We start from the raw sequence: 22925 nt of genomic DNA on the forward strand, positions 1-22925 counted from the left end.
CACTGTCAGTGCCCAAATTGGAACCCAGATCTCTTGACTTTCAATCCAATGCCCTTTCCATGGCATCACAAAATACAAAGTCAGGAGAGAGAAAAGAACAACAGAGGGAAGCAGCCAGGATAAAGAGACAGAGATGAGAGATGGGATTTTAAATTCGGGGACTAGCCAGGAAGCTCTTCTGGGTGAGAAGTGGGCTGTGCATAGTCTGTGCATGTGACTAAGATGTATGTGCCCATTTAAGATATATATGCCTCTGTGAATTGTCTAAATGTATAGATATATGGTTCACAGGCGCCATAATTATCTCTGGAAATTGGTCCACCCCAATTGGGGAAAGGAAAGGAAGGAAAGGAAAACTGTGATTTCTACCTTGAAGGGAGCAAGGAAAAAGGGCAGTGATTCAGAGTTTGCTCCTTCCCCTGCCTATCTTCAAGATGGGCATTGGACTAGAATTATAGAATTATATCTGTCTGTCCCCTTAAATGTTGTTGGTCAAGGGGTACAATTGGGAAGGGGAGGATTCCAAACAAAGCTACTTCCCTGTTTACTCTTATGGGGAAGAGTAACATCAAGCTTAAGTTCACCAGCTCTGTCTCTCCCCATCGACTCTAGTTACACAAAAGATTACCACAAAGAGCCCAAAGTGAGTAAATCCATTTATTTAAGCAGAATAGCAAACAGAGAGAAGTTCTACAGATTAGAATCTACCAGAAGATAGAGTGAATGAACTCTTTGCTGGCAGCAAGGAGCTCTAAGCTCAAAATACAGAGTGGCCCTGATTTCACCCCAGGGGAGAAAGTCTCTGAAACCTTCAGAGGCAAGCTGGAAATCAGGGATGCGTTAAAGAGCTGGTAATGATTTCCAGTTTATCCAGTTCCAGTTTAACAAGTACATAGCTTGTTTGTGTATAGTTCTTTGCATGTTGTCTCCTGATTAGATTGTGAGCTCTTTGTGGTAGAGCCTTTCTTTGGCCTTTCTTTGTATCCCTGGAACCTGATAGATGCCCAATAAATGTATATTGACTGATTGGCTACCTGGGTGCTGCTTCCTAAGTCTTTTTATAAGGGAAAAGGATCTTCATATGCAAAACATGTTTGTGGCAGCCCTTTTTGTAGTGGCAAGGAACTGGAAACTGAGTGGATGCCCATCAGTTGGGGAATGGCTGAATAAGTTATGGTATATGAATGTGATGGAATATTATTGTTCTGTAAGAAATAATCAGCAAGATGATTTCAAAGTGGCCTGGGGAGACTTACATGAACTGATGCTAAGTTAAGTGAGCAGAACCAGGAGATCATTGTACATGGCAACAGCAAGACTATACGATGATAAATTCTGATGGATGTGGCTCTCTTCACCAATGAGAGAATTCAGGCCAGTTCCAATGGTCTTGTGATGGAGACAGCCATCTGCACCCAGAGAGAGGCCTGTGGGAACTGAGTATGAACCACAACATCGTATTTTCACTCTTTTTGTTGTTGTTTGCTTGCATTTTGTTTCTTTCTCATTTTTTCATTTTTGATCTGATTTTTCTTGTGCAGCAAGATAACTGTAGAAATATGTTTAGAAGAACTACACATGTTTAACATATATTGGATCACTTGCCATCTAAGGAAAGGAGTGAGGAAAAGGGAGGGGAAAATTTGAAACACAAGGTTTTGCAAGGCTGAATGTTGATAACTATCTTTGCATGTATTTTGAAAATAAAAAGCTTTAATTGATTAAAAAAACAGTCTTTTTATATGTCTCTGTCCCAAAGAGGGTATCAACCCACATTTACTTCTTTTCCAAGAAGTTCTAATGCTGATTCTATCCTACACACAGCAATTCAGCATCAAGTCCCACTCAACATTCTCTCCACCATGTAGGAGTCATGTCTCCTACATAGTGAACAACATGTAGAATGTTGCACATTTGTTTGAAAACCTGGTAACATTCATAAATGGGGGTAATTTGAGGGGAAGGAGCTGGGTGTAGTAAAAGCTTCCTATAGTACATAGCCCTGTACTCATAAAGAAAGCTAAGAATTCTAAGAGGAGACTGAGGAAGGATTGAATTGAGCCAATAAGGACTAGTCTGTGACAGCAAGGAGATAGAAAAAGAAAGTCAAGTTCTAGGAACAGTTAATAGGATTCTTTATCATGGAATAGAAAGAATGGGAAGGGAAGTAGTAGGAAGTATTTCTGGAAAATTAAGTTGAAGCCATTTGTGAAGTACTTTAAATATCCAACTATAGCGCTCTTATTCATCCTGGAGACAACAGGCAGCCACTAGTGATTATTGTTGTTATTGTTGTTGTTGTTGTTGTTTTTCCAATAATCCTTTATTTTTTCAAATATGTGTAAAGATAGTTTTCAAAATTCATTTTTGTAAAACTTTGTGTTCTAAATTTTTCTCCCTTTCTCCCTTACCCCTCTCCCCAACACAGCAAACAATGTGATATAGATTAAATATGTGTAATTCTTTCAAACTTATTTCCTTATCTATCATATTATACAAGAAAAATGAGACCAAAAGGGAAAAAACCATGAGGAAAAAACCCCCAAATAAACAACAAAAAAGGTGAAAATACTATGCTTCAATCTATATTCAATCTCCATAATTCTTTCTCTAGATGTGGATGGCTCTTTCCATTTGAAGTCTATTGGAATTGCCTTGAATTGCTGTATTGTTAAAAAGAGCCAAGTCCATCACAGTTGATCCTCACATAATCTTGTTGTTGCCATGTACAATGTTCTCCTGGTTCTGTTCACTTCACTCAGCATCAGTTCATGTAAGTCTTTTCAAGCTTTTCTGAGATCATCCTGCTGGTCATTTCTTACAGAACAATAATATTCTATAACATTCATATGCCATAACTTATTCAGATATTCCCCAACTGATGGGCATCCGCTCAGTTTCCAGTTCCTTGCCACTACAAAAAAAAAAGAGCTGATACAAACATTTTTGCATGTGTAGGTTCTTTTTCCTCTTTTATAATCTCTTTGAGATATAGACCTGTAGAGGTGCTGTTGGGTCGAAGGGTATGCACAGTTTTATAGTCCTTTCAGCATAATTCCAGATTGTTCTTCAGAATGTTTGGATCAGTTTCCAACTACATCAACAATGCATTGCATTGATGATTTTTGAGCAAGGGAATAACATGGTCAGTTTAGGAAGATTATTTTATTAGCAATGTGGCAGTTGGTTTAGAAAAGAAATACTAAAAGCAGGGAAAACAATTGGAAAAACAATCAATTCCTGTAAGAGGTGAGGAAGACTGGCCTGGGCTAGGATAGTTATGTGAATGAAGAGAAGGGAATGGACGCAAGAGATGTAGAATCAGAAAGACAGGAATAATTGGCTGAGGGAAGGTGAGGGAGCAGTAAGAATCAAGGATGCCTCCAAAGGTGGCAAAGTTAAAGATGGTGCTGCATTTAACAGAAGGAGGAAAATTTGGAAGAGAGTGAGGTTTAGGGGAACAACCTAAAAAGTTTAACTTTGGGCCCTACTGAGTTTGACACTGTCAGGAAGTTCAGGACTTAGTGGTGAAAGACTAGAATTCAGGAGAAAGGCTAGGACTGCATTTCTGGGGTTAGGAGTCATTTGCTTAGAGATTAGAATTGAATTGTTGGGATTTGAAATAGAGAGAATGTAAAGAAAAGGAAGAAAATATGGAAAGAGCCTTGGAAGAATATTGCTATCCTTGAGGAGGAGTAGCCAGGAGAGAGCAGTGTCACAGAAGGCCAGGAAGAAAAGAGTTTCAAAATGAAGGGTGACAATGTTAAAAACTTCAGAGAGCTCAGCCAGCAATCAAGATTAAGAGAAAGTCATTGCCTTTTGCAATTAAGAGATCACTGATAAACTAGAGGAGAACAGATTCAGTTTATTGTAAGGTTGAGAATGAATGAATGAATGAAGACCTTATTAGTACTTAGTATGTGGCAGGCGCAGCTAAATTGAACAGCAATAGAAAACCAAGCCTAGAGTTAGGATGACTGTCTGAGTTCAATTCTGGCCTTAGATAAGCTGTGTGATCCTGAGTAAGTCACTTAACCCTGCTTGCCTTAGTTTTCTCATCTGTAAAATGAGCTGGAAAAAATGGCAAACTAGTCCAGTATCTTTGCCAAGAAAACCTCAAAGGAGTTATGAAGAATTGGGCATGGCTAAACAATGGCAATTCCTCAAAACCGTTTTTATTTTTCTCTTCCTTTTCCCCCTTTCCCTCTTCCCCAGTATTTTGTCACTGATAACTCCCTCCCTCAAACAGCCCTCCCCTTTTGTAGCACCCCCCTTTTTATACCTTTCTCCTTCTACTTCTTTTCTCCTTTCTATTAGTCTTCCCCATTCCTTTCCCCCTTCCTCTCCTACTTCCCTATAGGGTGAAACTAGTTTCTCTGGGAAGCTAAATGTGTCTGATAATCTCTCTTTGAGCCAAATCTGATGAAAGTAAGATTTGCACATTACTCACCCCCACCCTTTCCTTCAATTGCAATAGGTCTTTTTTGCCTCCTCATGAGACATAATTTACCCCATTTTGACTCCATTTTCCTTTCCTTCTAGTAGAATCACCTCTAATTTCTTTTTTAAATCATCATAATAAAATCAAATTATACCTGTATCCTCTAAGTATACCCATAACAGAGATTCAGATCTCAAGAGTTAAACATATCATCTTCCCATATAGGGATATAAGCTTCAAAACCATTTTAGGCAGCTAAGTGATTGAGTGGATAAAGTGCTGGGCCTAGAATCAGGAAGACTTGAGTTTGAACATGGCCTAAGACACTTGCTAGCTCTGTGACTCCACTTTACCTTGTTTGCCTCAGTTTTTTAATCTGTAAAATGATCTGGAGAAGGCAATGGCAAACCACTCTTTCTTTGTTAAGAAAACCTCAGATGGGGTCACAAAGAGTCGATTGAAACGACTAAATAATAACTTATGGCCAGCATTGAGCTACTTGCTGGTGTATAAATACAAGCAATCAAGACAATTCCTTATCTTAGTGTTATATGGAAGACAGTGTATATAGTGGGGTGGTAGTCAGGGAAGAGTGTTTTAAGACCTGGAAGTAACAGATAGGGAGATTGGAGTCATTGGACAATTGATTGATCATTCCTTGCAGGGAATGGTAATATTGATTTGATTACCATCCTCAAAGCTAGTAACTGGATGGGCAAGTGGTTACAAGGATAACCACAAAGCATGGAGATGCCCTAGAAAGAGATTGGTGGGCCAAAGGCAGGATAAGAGAAGACAAAATTCTCCCCATTCAGAGAAGAGGGTCACAGTAGTGGGTCCTTCGGTTTCCTGAAGGTAATAACAAATGGCATGGCTGGGACATAGCTATCCAGGAGGTAGATTACAAAGGTTTCAGAGAAGTCAGGAAGTAGAGGCAACAATGTCATCATCTAGGAATTTGCTGGTGAAAAGGGAACATCTGCTGAATGAGAGCATGAAGGAATGGCAAAGTCAAATGAAGTTTTAAAAAATTAGATGAGACCTCCTTATTTATTTGTACAGAGGAGCCAATAGATAATGACTGAAGATGAGAGTGATAATCAAAGGGAATACTCCCAGAGAGGACAGAGATCATATGTAGAGAGACAAGTGCCATGGAAGAGACAATGGGGGAGTGAGGATTTTAAGACTTGCAGCAAGGGAGAAGAGGAAACTCATCATAGATGATGTAGATTTCCTAAAATACTTTCTACTGAGAGAGAGAGAGACAAAGGAGAAGGTTTACTACAATGACAAGGATCTAGCTGAGATTAGAATTTATATGATTCCCTTCAGCAGAACTTGGCATCCCAGAAATTGGAGCAAAAGTCAAAAAAAAAGGTGATAATCCAAGAGTGAAATCCGATAAGGTGTGCACATATAGCTGGTCAACTTAGGTGGCCTAGGCTAAGAACAGAAGAAGGTTAGGTGAGAGAAGTGGCCAATAAACTGGTAGATAAGAGAGGGAGTGGAAGGCCTGGAGATTGACATAAGGAAGAAAAGAACACATTTAGGAGAAGTTAGAGGCAGAAGGACAGAAGGTTAGGGTTAGAGAGGGGAATGTAGACTTCAGGATTGTGCTGGTAGTAAAATTATGGATATTGCCTTTTCTTTTTTTTTAATAATAGCTTTTTATTTTCAAAATACATGCAAAGATAGTTTTCAACATTCACCCCTGCCAACCCTTGTGTTCTAAATTTTTCTCCTGCCCTTCTTCCCACCTCTTGCCTTAGATAGCAAGTAGTCTAATATATGTTAAACATGTGCAATGCTTCTAAACATATTTCCACATTTATCATGCTGCACAAGAAAAATCCGATTGAAAAAGGAAAAATGATAAAGAAAATACCAAACAAACAACAAAAAGGTGAAAATACTATATTGTGATCTACATTCAGCCCCCCATAGTCCTTTTTCTGGATGCAGATGGCGCTCTCCATCACAAGTCTATTGGAAGTAGCCTGACTCACCTCATTGTTGGAAAGAGCCAAGTCTATCACAGTTGATCATCACATAATCTTGTTGCTGTATACAATGTCCCCTTGGTGCTATTCACTTCACTCAGCATCAGTGCATGTACTTCTCTCCAGGCCTGAGATCATCCTGCTGATCATTTCTTATAGAACAATAATATTCCATAACATTCATATACCATAACTTAGTCAGCCATCCCCCAACTAATGGGCACCTATTTATTTTCCAGTCCCTTGCTGTTACAAAAAGGACTACCACAAACATTTTTGCACATGTGGGTCCCTTTCCCTCCTTTTAAAATCTCTTTGGGATACAGGCCCAGTAGAGCTATTGCTGGATCAGTATAGTTTCCAAAATAGCATGGTCTAACTCTAATGCAAGCAGAAAAAGTTACCTTTGTTAGTTGTTAGCATCTGTGGGAAAGTCTTAAACAGAAATTGAATTATTAGCAAGACTTAATTTATTTAACCCTAATTCCTTATCTCTTCTCTCCAGCTCCTGCTGAAGAATTGCAGACTCCAAGTGGCCACTTCTTTAACAACATCCCCTCAAACTTTACAAAGAACTTTAAAGTTCACAAAGAACTTTTTTTCTGTTCCCTCATTCTTTGTTATTGAAGTTTTTTATTTTCAAAACATATGCAAGGATAATTTTTTCAACATTGACTCTTTTTTTTTAAATTTTATTTTATTTAATAATAACTTTATATTGACAGAATCCATGCCAGGGTAATTTTTTACAACATTATCCCTTGTACTCGCTTACAACATTGACTCTTAAAAAACCTTGTGTTCCAATTCCCCCCCTTCCCTGCACCCCGTCCTTTAGATGGCAAGTAATCCAATATATGTTAAACATGGTAAAATATATGTAAAATCCAATATATGCATACATATTTATACAATTATCTTGCTGTACAAGAAAAATCAGATCAAAAAATAAAAAAGAAAAAATTAGAAAGAAAATAAAATTCAAGCAAAGCACAACAAAAAAGGTGAAAATGCTATGTTTTAATCCACACTCAGTTTCCACGGTTCTCTCTGGATTTTGATGGCTCTCTTCATCACAAGACCATTGGAACTGGCCTGAATCATCTCATTATTGAAGAGAGCCACATCCATCAGAATTGGCCATCGTATAATCTTCTTGTTGATGTGTGCAATGTCCTCCTGGTTCTACTCAATTCACTCAGCATCAGTTCATGTAAGTCTCTCCAATCCACTCTGAAATTATCCTGCTGGTCTTTTCTTACAATAATATTCCATAACATTCATATACCATAACTTATTCAGCCATTCTCCAACTGATGGGCATCCACTCACTTTCCAGTTCCTTCCCACTACAAAAAGGGCTGCCTCAAACATTTTTGCACATGGGGGGTCCCTTTCCCTCATTTAAGATATCTCACAAAGAACTTTCTTCACAAAAATCCTGTGATATAGGTAATCCGAATGTTATTATCTTCAGTCTATAGATGAGGAAACTGAAGTTCACATAGAAGAAGGAAAGTCGTGGGTAATATGATACTGTCTTCCCTTTTTAACTTTCATGCTTTAGGCAATCTGGCCTCCTTGCAACATTGCCTATAGGCTGGATGCCCCATCTCCTGTGTTTTTAAAAGTCTTATCAGGCTTTGATTTCTTTTATTATAGGACCAGATTTGTGATTTTAACCCCTACAGAACTTCCCAAGAGGAAACTCCTCATGCAAGATCATCATCTTCTCTACAATTTAGAATATTATAGACTTGTATGGAGAGGAGGCAGACCAAGTCTTGCTGCCTATAAAGCCAGCTCTCTATATCTACCACAGCCAAGAAAGAATGTCTGCTTTCTTTTTTTATACTATGGTGTTTATTTGTTGTTGTTTTTTTGCATATGTCACTTTTTTTTAAATGTATTTTTTATTCTGGAAAAAACAAAAATGAATGAAATGAACATTTCTACAAACATTGCAAAACAAGAGAGAAGATTGTACATGAAACTGTGAATTTCTAGTTTTACTTTTTTTACATGTATATGTATAATACATACATATATATATATATATATATCTATAATACACACACTTTAAAATAGATCTATTTCAATATGTACATTTCTTTTATTTATGTATTTTTTCAACATATAAATTTCAAAACTGTATTTTTGACTTTCCTTCTAATCTGTTTCCATTTCCTTGAGGGGGAAGGACTATTTCTACTCCCTTCCCTCTCATTTTCCTCCTTTCTTTTGAAAAAAGAAAAAGAAAACCATGACCCTTATAGCAAATATGTACATTTAAGCAAACTGAATTCCTACGTGGTATTCAAAAACATACTTTTCAGTCTTCTCCCTGTGTCTATTACTCCTTTCTCAGGAGGGGGATAATACATGCTTCACTGTAGCTTCTCTGAAATCATGATCAGTAATTATATCGATTGAATTTTAAAAATCTTTCAAAATTGTCTTTATATTTTGTAGTAGTAGAAACTATTCTCTTAGTTCTGCTTGATTCACTCTGCATCAGTCCAAATATATCTTCCCAGGTTTCTCCCTTTTATTATTTCTTATAACAGTATTGGGATACCATTATATTCATAAAACATACTTTGTTGAGGCATTCCCCAACTGTTGGACAGTACCAAAACAATTCACAGACATTTCTCACACCGTTTGGGGCCCTTCTCCTCACACCATTGAAACTTCCTTATAACAAAGCAAAACTGACCAACAAAATGACAGCCTGGCAGTGGTTGAACATTCTGTTCCCTTAAATTTCCATCTACTGAGAGAAGCGATGTATACTTTATCATCTCTTCTTTGATGTTAGTCATTGCAATTCAGGTACAGATATATTTTGAGATTATTTTTTAAGTACATTATTGTAGTCATAGCATATATTTTTCCAGGTTCTACTCACTTAAATTTGTATAAGTTCAAAAAAATCTTTCCATGTTTTTCTCAATTCCTTATTTTCAGGGCAGTCTTCTTTTTTCTGGGTCTAGCACCATATAAACTTGCATTAGCCTGGTCTTCTAGAGTAAGGAAGGAACCAGGAAAGTAAGAAAATGGATGGGGACCAGTGGGAAGTGGACTATTAACCATGAAGGGGAATTAGGTTAGTACCTTAGAAATCAAGAGCAGGAGTAAATCATGATTCATAGTTTTCTTTTTTATATATATATAACTGTTTATTGACAGAGCCCATGCCTGGGTAATTTTTTACGACATTATCCCTTGCACTCATTTCTGTCCCAACTTTTCCCCTCCCCCCCCCCAAGATGGCAAGCAGTCCTATACATGTTAAATATGTCACAATATACCCTAGATATAATATATGTGTGCAGAACCAAACAGTTCTCTTGTTGCACAGGAAGAATTGGATTCAGAAGGTAAAAATAACCCGGGAAGAAAAACAAAAATGCAAACAGTTTACATTCCATTTCCCAGTGTTCTTTCTTTGGGTGGAGCTGCTTCTGTCCATCCTTGATCAATTGAAACTGAGTTAGATCTTCTCTTAGTCAAAGAAATCCACTTCCATCAGAATACATCCTCATACAGTATCGTTGTTGAGGTATATAATGATCTCCTGGTCCTGCTCATTTCACTTAGCATCAGTTCATGTAAGTCTCTCCAGGCCTCTCTGAAATCCTCCTGCTGGTCATTTCTTACAGAACAATAATATTCCATAATATTCATATAACACAATTTACCCAACCATTCTCCAATTGATGGGCATCCACATGATTCATAGTTTTAAAAGGGAGGAGCAAGAGGAGATGAAGTTTAGGAAGTAGATTTGCCTGATGGTCTTAACTTTGATAATCAAGATGCTGCTGATGATATAATTGCTGTGATGTGGTTAGGAGCAGCTAGGATAGTCCAAGTTACCACAAGGATCACAGACGAGGTATTCATGCATGGAAAAACCCAAGGGCATGAGGTAAGGGCAGAAATTGAACACACAATGCCACAGCTACACATCAGGGTTCCTTAAAGCAGGATGAAGATATATATTATATTATATATGTATATGTGTGTATCTATACATATATAGATTTTTGGCCTTAATCATGTGGAGTGAATCATGTAGAACCAGAAGAACAATTTCTACTACAACAAGATATAAAGACAAACTATTTTTTTAATAATAGCTTTTTATTTTCAAAATACATGCAAAGATAGTTTTCAACATTCACCCTTGCAAAAACCTTGTGTTCCATATGTTTTTCTCCCTCCCTCCCTCCCTTTCCCTTTCCTATCCCTTCCCTCTCCTAGATAGCAAATAATCCAATATAAGTTAAACATGTACAATTCTATATACATTTCTACATTTAGCATACTGCACAAGAAAAATCAGATTAAAAAGGAAAAAAATGAGAAAGAAAAAACAAACAAACAATAACAAAAAAGGTGAAAATACCTATGTTGTGATGCACACTCAATCCTCATAGTCTTCTCTCTGGCTGCAGATGACGCTCTCCATCACAAATCTATTGGAATTGGTTTGAATCACCTCATTGCTGAAAAGAGCCATGTCAGTCACAGTTGATCATCACATAATCTTGTTGGCGTGTACAATGTTCTCTTGGTTCTGCTCACTTCACTCAGCATCACTTCATGCACTCTCCAGGCTTCTCTGAAATCATCCTTCAGATCATTTCTTACAGAACAATAATATTCTATAATATTCATATACCATAATTTATTCAGCCATTCTCCAACTGATGGACATTCATTCAGTTTCTAGTTTCTTGCCATTACAAAAAAGGGCTGCCACAAACATTTTTGCACATGTGGGTCCCTTTCCCTCCAGTAAGATCTCTTGGGAATACAGGATCAGTAGAGACACTGCTGGATGAAAGGGTAAACACAGTTTGATAGCTCTTTTGGGCAAAGCTCCAAATTGTTCTCTAGAATGGTTCACAACTCTATCAACAATGCATCAGTGTCCCAGTTTTCCCACATCCCCTCCAACATTTATCATCTTTTCCTATCATCTTAGCCAATATAAGAGATGTGAAGTGGTACCTTAGAGTTGTCTTAATTTGCATTCCTCTAATCAATAGTGATTTAGACTTTTTTTATATGACTAGAAATGACTTTAATCTCTTCAAGACAAACTATTTTGAAAGACTTAAGAAATTCAATCAATGCAATTGTCGATCATAATTTCAGAGTACCTTCGGTAAAGCATGTACTATCTACCTTCTGAGAGAAGTAATAGATTTAGGGAGAAGCCTGAGGCATATACTTTTGAACAGCATGAGGGAACTCATTTTGCTTATCTATCTGTCTATCTGTCAATCTATCTATCATCTATCAAATTTTTTTCTTTTTTTTTTTTTGGCAAAGCAATCAGGGTTAAATAACTTGTCCAGGGTCATATAGTTAGGAAGTGTCAAGTACCTGAGGCTGGATTTGGACTCAGGTTTAAACCAGACTCCAGGAGTGATGCTCTATCCACTGTACCACTTGGCTGCTCCTGGCTATGTTTTCTATTGAAGGAAAGGAATGAATATGAACTAGTGATTTAGAATAAAAACCTGATATTTAGGTAGTACTTTAATATTTGCAAAGTATTTAAAATACATGATCTCCTTTGAGGTTCAGGAAGTGACTTCTCTATGGTCATTATGTCAGAAGCAAATGTTCTGGGCTCAATCCATCCAAAAATAGTAGTATATCCATTACCCTCACACTATCTGAGGAGATGAGAGGATTTACATTTCCTTAAAATTAAGGGGATGTAAAATGGGCCTGGTCATTCCAGTCACAGAAAGTCATTTAATGGGCAGTCACGGCAATAAAACTTAAGAGGATGGTCTTTTCTTTCTTTTTTTTTTTTTAAAGAATCACAGAATTTCAGAGTTGTCAGAGACTCTCAAGTCTACAGCTTCCCCTACAAATGGTTATAATAGCTTGCAAGTGAGTGATCCTAGTGCAGGCAAGGGTGTAGATCACAGTGATAGTAAAGATGAAGCCAGGGCCTTCATTCATCGACTAAGAAATTAATGGAATTTTCCAGAATCTTAATGTTAGAGATAGAAGCCATAATCCCAACGCCCTTATTTTCCAAGATGAGGAAACAGGCTGGGAAGGACCAAATGACTTGCCTAAGACTAGTCACATTAATATTCATTGTCAGATTTCTACCACATTTCTCTTTCTACCATAAATTTCACACGTGACTAGCTTTAGTAATTGCAAATACTCCCAGTTTCAAAGGACTGGGATGAAGAGTCTAACCAATTGCCAACTGACATGGTTAAGTAGAGTCCAAGATCCTAAACTCCTAATTCTAGAGCTGGAGGAAACCTCAGAGACCATCTGGTTCAACCCCCTTAATTTTACACAGGGGAAAACTGAGGACCATTGAGAAGTAACCTGCCCAAGATCATAGAACTAGCATGTTGATGAATGGAACAGTTTAGAAAGATATAAAATCTAGGTTTATGAATATAAAACTACTAACATAGGATAATGATTTTTGAATGCTAATATAGGGATATAACAATCTAGGTTTATGAATATATGACCATGAATAAAGGACCATAAAGATTTTGATTGCTGAGGGAATATTGAGGAATCTTGGACATAGTTGAGACGGATGTCACTGTGGAATGGGAAATGGAAAAGAGAGAAGTTTTTATCTTTTTGATAAGAGGAAAAGGGCCATTGATGGGGAATACAGGAAACTTGGGTTCTCAGATCCTTATTGTAATAGTGAAGAGCCTTAAGATCATGCCATATGAAAACAGTTAAGGAAACTGGGAACTTACTTTGGGCTCCAATTCTGGTTCAGACACTTGCTAACTGTGTTTGTAAGGGCCTTCAAATAATGTCAACTGGAGGACCCGAGGATGAGAGATGATGACAGAGGGGCGGTCTCTCAGGTAGGTAGGTGGGGGTTGTCCTGAGTTTCTGAAGGATCCTCTTTCTGAAGAGGGATTGAGTTGGTCTGTTTGGCCTCAAAGGATTAGGGTTAGGGTTAAATCAGGTCTGCTGTCTGGAAAAAACTTCCTAAAAGTGGAAGAAGTGGCTGGCACTTGAGGTAGTGGACTCCTCCTCAAAGAACTGATTATTTACTATCAGTATGAATTGAATTGGATAGCCTGAAATGATTTGTTCTTTTTTTAATTATAGCTTTTAATTGACAAAACATATGCATGGGTAATTTTTTCAACATTGACCCTTACAAACATTTCTGTTCCAACTTTTCCCCTCCTTTCCCTCCACCCCCTCCCCTAGCTAGCAGGCAGTCCCATACATGTTAAACATGTTAAAGTATATGTTAAATACAATATATGTATATTTTACAGTTATCTTGTTATACAAAAAAAATCAGATTTAAAAATAAGGTAAAAATAACCTGGGAAGAAAAACAAAAATGCAAGCAAACAACAACAGAAAAAGTGCAAATGCTATGTTGTGGTCCATGTTCCCAGAGTTCTTTCGCTGGATGTAGCTGGTTCTGTTCATCACTGATCAATTGGAACTGATTTGGATCCTCTCATTGTTGAAGAGGGCCACGTCCATCAGAATTGATCCTCATACAATATCGTTGTCGAAGTGTATAATGATCTCCTGGTCCTGCTCATTTCACTCAGCATCAGTTCCTGTCAGTCTCTCCAGGCCTCTCTGAAATTCTCCTGCTGGTTATTTCTAACAGAACAATAATATTCCATAACATTCATATACCACAATTTATTCAGCCATTCTCCAATGGAAGGGCATCCATTCGTTTTCTAGTTTCTGGCCACTACAAACAGGGCTGCTACAAACATTTTGGCTCATACTGGTCCCTTTCCCTCCTTTAAGATTTATTTGGGATATAGCCCAGTAGTAACACTGCTGGGTCAAAGGGTATACACAGTTTGATAACTTTTTGAGTATATGAACTGATTTATTCTTGATTCTGACACGGATCTATCGGCCTCCTTTTCTATATATTTACTCTTCTTTCTTAGGTATAATTATACTTTTATATATATAATTACACAATTTGTATACACGTATCCATCTATGTATGTTCCTACGTATCTATTCCCCCCTCCCCCCACCCGCCGTCATTTACTAGCCACATTCTTGAAGTGTGAGGGGTTCTATAGTCCGACGTGAGCACGTTCTAACCAACGTGACGTGTACCTTCACTACTTGGTAACGGGACGGGACGCGTCCCAGAGATCTAGGGTGGGCTGCGGCCCGTCCCACGACTCTGTAGGATGGGTGCCTGTTTGTATGTTCAACAACTTCTAACCTTACTAACCCCCTCCTCCCCCCGTGGTATTATCAACTAGCCAGGGGGGATTTGGGAGCTGGCATCAATTAGAGTGGCGGGATCGTGGTGGAGGTGCGGCGGCCACGACAGCAGGAACACAGGGCGGGAGAAGGGAGGGCTAAGTCTCGGCAGAGGAGAAGCCGGCAGCGTCTCGCGCCCCCTCCCCCCCCACGCCCCAGCCTCCTCCCCCCACCCTTCGCACGCTTGGGACCGAAGCGGCTGGCGGCGAGGTCTAGGCGGCCGGCGGCCTTGAGCCTGCGCAGTGGGAGCCCATCGCCAATTGCGGCTCCCGGGACCGAAGATGGCGGACGCCGGCGCGAGCGGCAGCGGCGGCGGCGGCGGCGGCGGTAGCGGCGGCAGCGGCAGCGGTAGCGGTAGCGGTAGCGGCAGTGGGACATCCCTTAGAGGGATGCGAGAACAGTTGGGTGAGGAAACCTCGAGCTCGGTCTGGGACGTGCCTGTTCTCCCCGTTCCCTTTCCCCGGGCTGAGCTCTGTGGCGGGAAGTTTCGGGAACGCTCTCACCAACTGGGGAGAAGGGAGAAGTAACTTTTTCTACGGTCCCCCGCTCTGCCCTGTCCTCCTGCAGCCCCGGCCTCGGGCTCCCTTGCGCCTTTCCCCCCACCCCCCACTCCGCCCCGGGGCCACGACGGCCGGGGCTGGGCTGGGACGGGAGTGGTGGTTGGGGGGGAAGGAGTCGCCCGGGGCAGACGGGCTGACTGACTGACGGGCTGCTCGGGCGGGGTCCGCGGAAATGCCCCCCTCGAGTTGGAGGGAAACTACCGGTCGTTCCCTCACGGGCTTCTCCTTTGGGCTAGGGAGGGACGGGACTGAGGGGCGACCCGGCGTGCGGGCGAGTGCGGGCGGCGGCGAGGCCGCTGCCGGATTCCGCTGGAAACCGTTATAATGCTGGCCCGGAGGCGCTGGCAGGGAGGAGGAGGAAGCGGGACCGGACGCCCGCTCTCCCTCGAGGTCGGAGGAAAGTGCGGGGGGCGGCGGTGACTGAAGTGCTGGGGCACGGGGGGAAGGTGGGGGTGGGGGGAAATGAGTCCCTCTTCTTCCAACTTTCCCCTCCGTTCTAACTTTGCTTCTCTCTCACCCCAACTTCCCCCTCCCCCAATTTTTCCTCTCCCCTCCCCCAATTTTTCTCTTCCCTCTAACTTTCCCTCCCCAACTCCCCCCTTCTCTCTCACTCCCAATTTTTCACCTCTCCTCTTAATTTTTCCCCTTCGCAACTTTTCTCCTTCTCTCCCATCCCAATTTTTCCTCTACCTCAACTTCCCCTTCTCTCCCACCCCCAACTTTCCCCTTCTCCCCAACTTGCACCTCTTCTTCCTCCCCATTTTTCTCTCTCCCCAACTTTCCCCATGTTCCCTTTCTTCCCCCTTTCCCAACATTCTTTCTCTCTCCCTCTTCTTCCTACAATCCCTCCCCCATCCCATCCCCCGAGTTGAAATAAAACAAACCAAGGTAAAAGCTTTGGGGTGAGGAAGGTAAGGAATGACTTCAGAGTCTCCTTCCCATTTCAGTGCCTTAAGCTTCTAATACCCTGCTATAACCTCTTCCCCCCAAAGTTCTAAAAAATATTAATTGGAGGGTGCGTGGGTGCTGTTGCAACTCCAGAGTTGAGATTAAAACTATTCTCTGCTCCCCTTAGTGGTTTTTTGTTTTGTTTTGTTTTTTGTTTTTTTGGTTGTTGTTTTGCTGCTGCTGCTGCAGCATAAGACTCATACAATATGTCATTCAGAGACTTACAGTACAATACCTATAGAGTGCAACTGAATTTAGCTCATTAGCCAGATTATGTGGTTCAGCTCCTGAACATTTCTCCACACCTGAAGGTTTTTCTGAAATTCTGATTAGTTGCATTTCGGCCTGTTTTCTAGAATAGATTGTTTTCCCTAAGGGGCTGAACTGCATACGGGTGTGGTGGTGGTGATGCCCATGACTGACTTGGCCCTTAGTGTTCCTTTTAACTGTCATTGTGAATTGCCTGTAATCCGAGTTTGGGTGGACTCTTTGAATATATTGAAAATCCTAGAAGGTATTTGCTTTTTTATATTTAAGAATTTAAATTTGGCCTGTCTAAAACTTAGTGAAATTAAGCTATTAGAATTTGGAATGTGTTTTGTATATACTTTGTAGATAGAATATTTCTCTCAGAAAGAAGTGAGAAGTAGAATGTGTGTCCTTAAAAAACTAAGAAAAGGCATTTTCCTTCAGTACTTTACTTTTGGATTTGATCTGTTGACCTAGTTTGTAATAAGGTTTGCTTTATTGATAGATACTAAAGGCTCTCTGATATTTGATTTGTGTATCTCGGTGACTGAAATGGTTATTCGAAGTCCATGTGCCAATAGTCTCAATAACCCCCAAATCGTTTATATTTTATACTTAAAGAAGATAGTGTTTTATTGTTGTTGTTTTTTAACTATGAGGCTGTTGTGGACATTAATAGTTTTTTATACAAACCAAAAAATAGAGCTGTGTTGTAAACATATTCATCTAAAGGGAAATTTTCCTTCTACTTAGCTTTCCTCTGTGTGTGGGATAGATAACATATTTGCTTTTCAAAATGATACAAAGTTCTAGCATCCGGTGAGCTTCCTTTTCTCCCTAATTTCTCTGTTTTTTTGGCTCTTAGCTTCCAAGAGAAAAAAATTAGTTTTTGTAAAAGGTCTGTTCTAGCAACTTCTGGTCAACTAATGGTAATAGTAGAGATGATTGTCTTGTGAATAACTTTTAAAAGGAATAATTATTTCAGTAGAAATTAGTTGTCTCATAGAAGAATCATAAATTGAGAAGGGACCATTGAGGTTGTCCTTCCATTTCATTTTATACAGGGGGGAACTGAGGTCCAGGGAGTTATAAAATAACTTATCCAAGGGCCTATAGTTAGCAAATAAAAAGAGTTTGGATTCAAAGCCATGTCCTCTGACTCCAAGACCATGATGTTTTACATACACCTGAGGACTAATTAAAATGTCACGATGTTTTTGTTGGTTCCACTAATTGGAAAAAGAATATTAGAAACATAGTAAAGATTTCTGATATTCTTTAACATATTTCCTTTACAAATAATGCCTACAAAATTTAAGTAAATTAATCATTTGTTTAAGGTTTTTTTGTGTGTGCTATCTTCTGTCTGCATAGGAAAAAAATGGAAAAAACAAAACAAAAAATTAGTAACCATTATGTTTGAATCCCAACTTGGACAGTGTACTTTTTTCTTCTTTCTCTATCCATGATGGCATTCAAAATCTTGAAGTAAATTATAGCTGCTACTCTTTGTATGCCTTTATATGGCAGAAGATCTGTTTGTTTTGCAGTTAGCAAAGGTTGTCTCTTAAAAATTGAAAGTCCAGAAAAATTTAGGATCACTGCCTTGAGCATTTGAGTTTCCAGAACATCAGCACCATTGCATTCTATCACAATATTTTTCTTACAATGTAAATCTAATATTACTGACTTGCATTATTTAGCTGGGATTATTTTTATAGCGATGGGAAACAGTTTCTATCCATACATTTTCACTTTTCCCTTTGTGACTGAGAGCAAAATAAATGAATGGGGTGAAGGGTACAGTCTCTTGCCATGGGTGGGAGCAAAGCTACTTGCTTAGAGGTGGAGCTCATCACTATAGGCTCATCCAGAGCCAATTAATGAGTTATAGCCAATTAATGAGTTATAGTGGAAAAACATTCCAAAGCCAGTTATAAATGATTTGGGGACTGTTTTTGCTATATTATACTTATTTCTTATTCAGGGCAGAGTAAGTATTGGCCACAAGGATTGATTTCAAAATATCACTTTTAGTGGTGAACTAGGCAGAGACAGTCCACCTCCTTTTTAGTGAACTGTATTTTGAAAAATAAGTCAAAGTAAAATGGAAAAAAAAAACCCTAAAACCATGGGCTCCAAAACACATCTCTGATCATATTACTCCCCATTGCTACCAAATTATGCCTAGATTAAAGCCTGACCTTAAGGATCTTTCATAATTTTGACCCCAACATACCTTTTCAACCTTCTAGTAATTCATTTTTTTAAACAAAGTGTTTAGCTTTAGAGCTTAAAAATAAAAAAAAAAAGTTTCATACAATCTGAAGAAGAAATTAGTACAAATATTATTTTCTCCATTTTATGGATGAGGGAACTAAAGTTTGGTATGCAGTTAAATGACTTGTCCTTGGTCACACATCTAAGAAATATCAGTGGCAAGCTCTGAACCCCAATGTTTCCATTCAAGTCCAGTCCTCTTCATTATATGGTGCTTCTCTCAGCCATATCTCCTCACATGTCTTATTTCCCAGCCAAACTCAACTTATGCCCTGGTTGATGCCTTGGCCTTTGCTATTCACCTTCACCTGAAGTATCTACTCTAGCAATCTATCTATAGATGCTATTCCCTATACCTGGAATATCATCCATTCTAGCATTCTATCTTCTTGTCGAAATTCTTTCCATCTTTTAAGGCAGCATCAAAAATATTGTTACCTCCTTTGCAGTCTTTCTTCCTTTCTCGTCTCAACTTTTATTGAAGTCTTTGTATTATGTTTATTTCTATAGATGGTTTGCCTTTTCTGTGTATTATATTTATTTTTATAGATGGTTTGCCTTTTCTGTGTATTATATTTATTTCTATAGATGCTTTGCCTTTTCTGTTACTATAAATTCATTAATGATAGGGCCTGTGATCTCATTTTTTATCTCCCAGAGTACTTTATATAAGAAACATAATGAGGATGGGACTCTACAGTTTTGACTTTTCATCCATGTAAGAATCCTTTCTCCAACCACTCTGGTAAGGAGTTAATGATTTTTTTGTTTGAACACATCAAGAGCCTGAAACTTAATATTTCACAAAGCAGCCCTTTCCTTGTTTGACTAATTCCACTTATTAGACATTTATCTTCTTATATTGAACTGAATAAGCTCCTATTATTTCTGATTATGTGCTATATAACTTTGTTAAATTACTTAGAAAATCTGTAGCTATTACTTTTTTGCCATTAGGAAGCACTTTAGAATGGAGGTTCTTAACCTTTAGTCCAGCCCTTTGGAGGTTGGGGAAAAAGGGTTTGTAAACTTGGATAAAAGAAAAATCACATCTTTATTTTCATTAGTTTAATTTTAAAATTTCCTTCGAATATTAGGCTTTATCAGGTCACCAAAGAAGGGATATCTACAACGCAAAATATATTAAGAACCCCTGCTATAAAGTCATTGGTAAGATGACAATTCCCTTTTGTTCTGGAGATGCTGATTGAAGCAAATGAAAGAACAGGTTTGCTTCAGTGAATAGCAAAATACAGGTCTTTTTAGGCATCATCAAATAAGTGGAACAATAGAATATTGGGAGAAAAAAGGGACCTTGACTTAAAAATATGTTTTTCTCCTTCCCTTTTCATTGAAATTTGTCAACTGCTTTTAGAAACAAATAGCATGGTAAATGAAGTGGTGACCTAAAAGTGAAAGCCTTCCCATCTAGTAACCATTGCTTTAGATCTTACAAATTATTAGGAACTTTTCTTTTGATTTGTCCTTTGGGACACTGAAACTGCAATACTAGTATAGCTGATTTACGCTTAACATCATTTGCCAATTTAAGAGAAAAGAGAGGGAACAATAATATAAGGATTATGAGATCATAGATGGGCCAGGATGGGACTTTGGAGGTCGTCTGGACCAACCCTCTTGTGTTATATATTTGGAGCTCGGCTCCCAAGGAGTTATGAAGTTGTCTAAAGTAAGGGAGATAGTAAGTAGCAGAGCCAAGATGTAAAACCAGCTTTTAAAATCTGAGATTTTTCCTATGGTAACTTACTGCTCAAGGATGATGGACTAGTTTATAATATCCAAGTTTTGAAACCCATTAAAAACATAAATCTCCATTAAATCAACATTAATGTTGTAAACACTTCCCAAACATTTATTATTGTTTTTTTCTCTGTCCTCTTAGCTCATCTGTGCCCCATGGCTTAAGCTATTGTCCCTATGTGAATGACTCCTTATTCAAGGAGCTGGTTGTGTCATTCTCCAAAACATCTGTGGGTCCCTATTATCCACTGAGTAAAGTTCAAAATCCTGTGCCTACTTGTGGAAGCAGTTTGGTACAATGGAAAGAGTGCTGGACTGGGTAGCCTAGGACGTGGGTTCAGATCCTGACTCTGCCACTATCTTTATGCCTAAGCAGGTTCCTTAATCTTACAGTATAATTCTTCATCTGTGAAGTGATGAGATTGAGCCAAATGATCTCTAAATGCAGTGTTTTATGTAAAAGTACAGGACATTCTGATAGATCACAGATTTAATGCTGAAAGGGACAATTTTATTTTCTTTTTAAATTAATAGGTATATTTTGTCACTTCCCCCAAAACAAAACTTCCCAACCAACATCTAAACAAATTATATGCGAAAATACTTTTTAAAAAAACATTTTTCCATATTTGTCAGGTTGTGAAAGAAAAATCAGACCATGAGAAAGAAAAAAGCAAACTAAAAAAGGTGCAGATACTATGCTTCAATCCACATTTAGTTTCCATAGTTTTCTCTCTGGTTGTGGATGGCTCTTTCCATCCCAAGTCTATTGGAATTGCCTTAAATCACTGCATTATTGAGAAGAGCCAAGTTCATCACGGTTGATCACCACACAAACTTATTGATACTGTGTGTAATGTTCTCCTGGCTCTGTTCACTTCATTTAGCATTAGTTCATATAGGTCTTTCCAAGCTTTTCTGAAATCAGCCTGCTCATAATTTCTTATAAAACAATAATATTCCATTACATTCATATGCCATAAATTATTCAGCTATTCCCCAACTGATGGACATCCACTCATTTTCCAGTTCCTTGCCACTACAAAAAAAAGGCTGCTACATACATTTTTACACATGTGGGTCCTTTTCCCTCTTTTACGATCTCTTGGATATAGACTCAGTAGTGAAACTGCTGTATCAAAGAGTATGTAGTTTTGTAGCCCTTTGGGCATAGTTCCATATTGATCTCCAGAATGGTTAGATCATTTCACAACTCCAACGATGCATCACTGTCTCAGTTTTCCCAGGTCCCCTCCAACATTTATTATTACATTTTTCTGTCATTTTAGCCAATCAGAGAGGTGTAGTGTTTTTGTTGGTTTTCTGGAAGTCTCTGAACCTGCCTTCATTTCAGTTCAGTAATCACCACGAGAATAGCCAGGTGTTAAAGTCCACATCCTTTATTGTCTCCTTGCCTGGGACTGGGCAGCTTTCTGGAGAGCCTTTCAGATGGGCCTTGGTCTCAGTGGGGGAAGTGCAGGAGGCCATCCACCACCACCACGGTTGGAGATGAAGTGAATGGATCTGTCTCTGAGTCCCTGGCTGAGTTTGTCCCAGCTTATATGCTCTACACTGAGTATAAACCAATCATAATATCACTAGGAAACCATTATTTGTTGTAAGATTAAATCAGTCATACTGAACTTGGAGAACTATTAATCACTATGCTAAACAAGATAACCATTGTTTTATCAATTTTACTTAGCTTAAGAATCCTTGCTTTAAGTATAAGAGTTCTGGCCCATAACAGAGAGGTATGAAGTGGTACCTCAGAGTTGTCTTGATTTGCATTTCTCTAATCAATAGTGATGTAGAGCATTTTTTCACATTATTAGAAATGGCTTTAATTTCTTTATCCAAAAAATGTTCATAACTTTTGACCATTTTCCAGTTGGGGAAGGGCTTGTATTCTTATAAATTTGACCTAGTTCTCTATATATCTTAGAAATGAGGCCTTTATCAGAAATGTTGGCAGTAAAACAATTTTTCCCCAGCTTTCTACTTCCCTTCTAATTTTGGCTACATTGATTTTGTTTGAGGAAAAACTTTTTAGTGTAATCAAAATTATCCATTTTGCTTTTCATAATGTTCTCTAGTTCATCTTTGGCCATGAATTCCTCCCTTCTCCACAGATTTGATAAGTAGGCTATTCCTTGCTTTCCTAATTTGCTTATGTTTAAATCATGAACTCATTTTAACCTTATCTTGGTCTAGGGTGTTAGATGTTGGTAAGTGCCTAATTTCTGCCATACTATTTTCCAATTTTCCCAGAAATTTTTGCAAATAGTGAGTTCTTATTAGAGTCCTTGGGTTTATCAAATGCTAGATTACTTTAGTCTTGTTGTTGTGTCTTGTGTACCTAACCTTTTCCATTGATCGACTACTCTTGTT

The 22925-nt window shown here is 38.7% G+C and overlaps 1 protein-coding gene across 9 annotated transcripts in view; it reads left to right on the forward strand.

The window, feature by feature from the left end:
- Positions 1-14999: 14999 nt before the first annotated feature.
- Positions 15000-22925, forward strand: part of MAP7D3 (MAP7 domain containing 3) — a 77810-nt gene continuing 69884 nt past the window's right edge. For 8 of the 9 annotated variants that reach the window (XM_051967855.1, XM_051967858.1, XM_051967863.1 and 5 more), the window contains exon 1: positions 15003-15141. In XM_051967855.1, coding sequence (XP_051823815.1) covers positions 15018-15141 — 124 coding nt within the window. In that variant the 5' untranslated portion in view covers positions 15003-15017. Of the gene's footprint in view, positions 15142-22925 lie in introns of all 9 variants that reach the window. The other variant, XM_051967856.1, reaches the window with a different exon arrangement.

This window comes from Antechinus flavipes, chromosome X, assembly GCF_016432865.1.
Source record: "Antechinus flavipes isolate AdamAnt ecotype Samford, QLD, Australia chromosome X, AdamAnt_v2, whole genome shotgun sequence".
In the NCBI taxonomy this organism is placed as follows: Eukaryota; Metazoa; Chordata; class Mammalia; order Dasyuromorphia; family Dasyuridae; genus Antechinus; species Antechinus flavipes.